Source organism: Elephantulus edwardii, unplaced genomic scaffold, assembly GCF_000299155.1.
Source record: "Elephantulus edwardii isolate Elephantulus edwardi_28Jun2011 unplaced genomic scaffold, EleEdw1.0 scaffold00138, whole genome shotgun sequence".
NCBI classification, from domain to species: Eukaryota; Metazoa; Chordata; class Mammalia; order Macroscelidea; family Macroscelididae; genus Elephantulus; species Elephantulus edwardii.
Window position 1 is genome coordinate 124,156 of NW_006399888.1, and position 2,699 is coordinate 126,854.

Genomic DNA, 2,699 nt, shown 5'->3' on the forward strand with positions numbered 1-2,699 from the left:
GAGCCGCTGCTGCCCGCCGGCCTGGGCTCCGTGCGCTCCTGGATGCAGGGCGCGGGCATTCTGGACGCCAGCACCGCGGCGCAGAGGTAAGCGGGCGGACGGGACCTGGAGCGCGGGTTGGGCGGCTTCGCTCTGCTGGGGCTCTGCTGGCTCAGCTGCTGGGGCGCGGGGTGGGGGAACCCAAACTCTGGACAATTAAGACCAGCTCTCCCGCCCACCCTGTCCCGCGCGCCTCGGCAGCCTCCTGAGGATGCGGGGCGGGGCTTGAGCCTCCACTCCGTGCTGTCCCGACACTGACTTCTGTCACTCGCGGGGCGCGGCCGTGAACGCCCCCTGGCCATGCTGTGCACAGTCTGGAGGAAGTCTCTCCGCTGCCTGCAGTCCCTGGGCCTTGACCCAGCTGTGGAAGGAACTTGACCAGCTGTGCAAAGAACTGCCATTCCTCCTTTTGGGCAGAGCCCCTCTTTTCCTGATCCAGTTCCGTAGCTTCTCTTTCCTTTCCCACGCCCCTCGGAATTGGAGGGTGCGAGTGCGCAGACAGAGGAGTCGAATGGGGCAGGACCGCTAAGGCCAGTCTCTCCCCTGGACGTGTTTCTGGTGGGTCCCGCTGGAGGCGGGCCCTTGGGAGCCCTGCATCCTCACCAGCCTCTTCAGACTCTTTTTAGGGGTCTGGGCTGGTTGCCTTTGAAAGAATTTTAAACACTTGTCAAACCACCCTGTCACATCACCGGGACTCTTGGCGTTTTGTACCGACAGCTGTGAGTCCTGGTAGCAGGGTATTGAGACAGCCCATGGAGAGCTCACCCTTGGCTGGACTAGGGAGGTGCCGACTCTGGAGGCTGCTGGGCAGAGTGGGAGGTCTGAGAGCTCGCTATCTGAACAGCTTCTGACAGGGGGATTGTCCGGGCACCTCAGCCACAGTTCTCATTCTCAGCCCTATCTCCCCCTTGGACCCAGTCTCCTCTTCTCTCTCCTCTCTTCTCTCTCTCTCCCCCTTCTCTCTCTCCTCCCTTCTCTCTCTCTCTCTCTCTCTCTCTCTCTCTCCCCCCCTCCTCCCTTCCTCCCTCCTTTCTCCTTTTTCTCGCTCTCCCCCCTTCCTTCCTCTCTCTTCCCCGCTTCTCTTTCGCCCTTGTTCTTTCTCTCCCTCTCTCACCCTCTCCCTTTCTCTCCTTGGTTAATGCCCATGAAACCCTGTCCCTGTACTTGTGCTCTTAAGGAGCATCCCCAGGGCTTCAATCTGGGGTTCTTCTATTCCGGACCAGAAAGGATCCTGCAAATCAATCCATTTCCCTGAGGTTTTCCCCCAAGTAATAAAACTATATTTCAGGAAAATAGGAAACAAAATTGTACCTCTCTAACACTTCGTATCCACTTCTTAGCGTCTCTCATTGCCATCATTCTCCCCATAGACATATTTTCTCTGCGCTGTGTACACACTGCTGCTTTTTCTTGGTCTGGGTGTTGTGGTTTGTTTTTGTTTTTCAGTTTAACTTGTGATGGTCACTGTGATTCCCCCATCTTCATGTCCACAACTGGCTGTGTGGCACAGTAGGTGGGGAGGTTTAATCTGATTCTGAGATTTAAAGTTCCTTTCCCTCTGAGTCCACCAACCAACAGCTCCTCAAAAGAAAGATGGGCAGTCTCCCCCCATGTGATTTACAGGCTCAGAAACCCAATGGAGGGTTGCTACATATTGATTCTGACTGGAGGGCAGTAAGATTCCTCTCTGAGAAGATTTGGTGGTGTGGCATCCAGTGTGTTGTGTTAACCAAAGGTCAGCTGTCTGAATCTATTAGCTGCTTCTCATGTGAGAAATGGATAGTCTATTATAAAAATACACTGCCTTGGAAAACCAATGTAGGGTCACTATGAATTGGAATAGACTTGACAGCTATGGGTCCTATTCCTTTCTGATCTAACCCTCTGCTCCTATCTAAGCCAGCAGGTTTGATGGTGTGGGGGAGATTTGAAGGAGGTGGTGCCCTTGTGGTCTGTGTGGGGTGCAGGAAGTATAGGGATAATGTTGAGGCTGCCAACAGTATTGAGATTGGCTTTCCATCTCAGCAGCCCTGAGGGCTTCCTCGATTTGAATAGGGCCATTTCATTGGGCTTGTGCTGCTCATCCCCACATCTGGAGACATCTCTGTCTCTACTTACAGACTGGGGACCCCACATGTTAGGCAGGAGAGCACTCTAACCCTCTCTCCTCCTTGTGATGTTGCCTGCCATTTCTCCCAATTTATCTTGACCCTTAGTCAACCCTCTGCTTAGATCTTTGTACCCTAAAACAACAATCTCTTTCTGTTCCCACCGCCCACTTCAATCTCTCTGATATTTGTCTCTGAAAAAAATCTCAGTAGTATGCACCCACCACCATCATTACCACTTTCTCCACTACCACCACCACCACCACCATCACCACCACCATTATCACTACCATCACCACCACCACCACCACCACCGCCATTATCACTACCATCACCACCACCACCATCATCACCACCACCATCACCACCTCCACCTCCACCACCAGCACCACTATCACCATCACTACCACCACCATCACCACGACCACCACTGCAACCACTATCACCACCACCACTACAACCACTACCATCACCATCACCACCACCACTACCATCACCACCACAACCACCACCATCACCACCACAACCACCACCATCACCACCACCACCACT

The 2,699-nt window shown here is 53.7% G+C and overlaps 1 protein-coding gene across 1 annotated transcript in view; it reads left to right on the forward strand.

The window, feature by feature from the left end:
* The window catches only part of EBF4 (early B-cell factor 4), an 86,551-nt gene that overhangs the window by 1,261 nt on the left and 82,591 nt on the right, over positions 1 to 2,699 (forward strand). Inside the window, exon 2 of the mRNA XM_006894251.1 lies at positions 4 to 86. Coding sequence (XP_006894313.1) covers positions 4 to 86 — 83 coding nt within the window. The remainder of the gene's footprint in view (positions 1 to 3; positions 87 to 2,699) is intronic.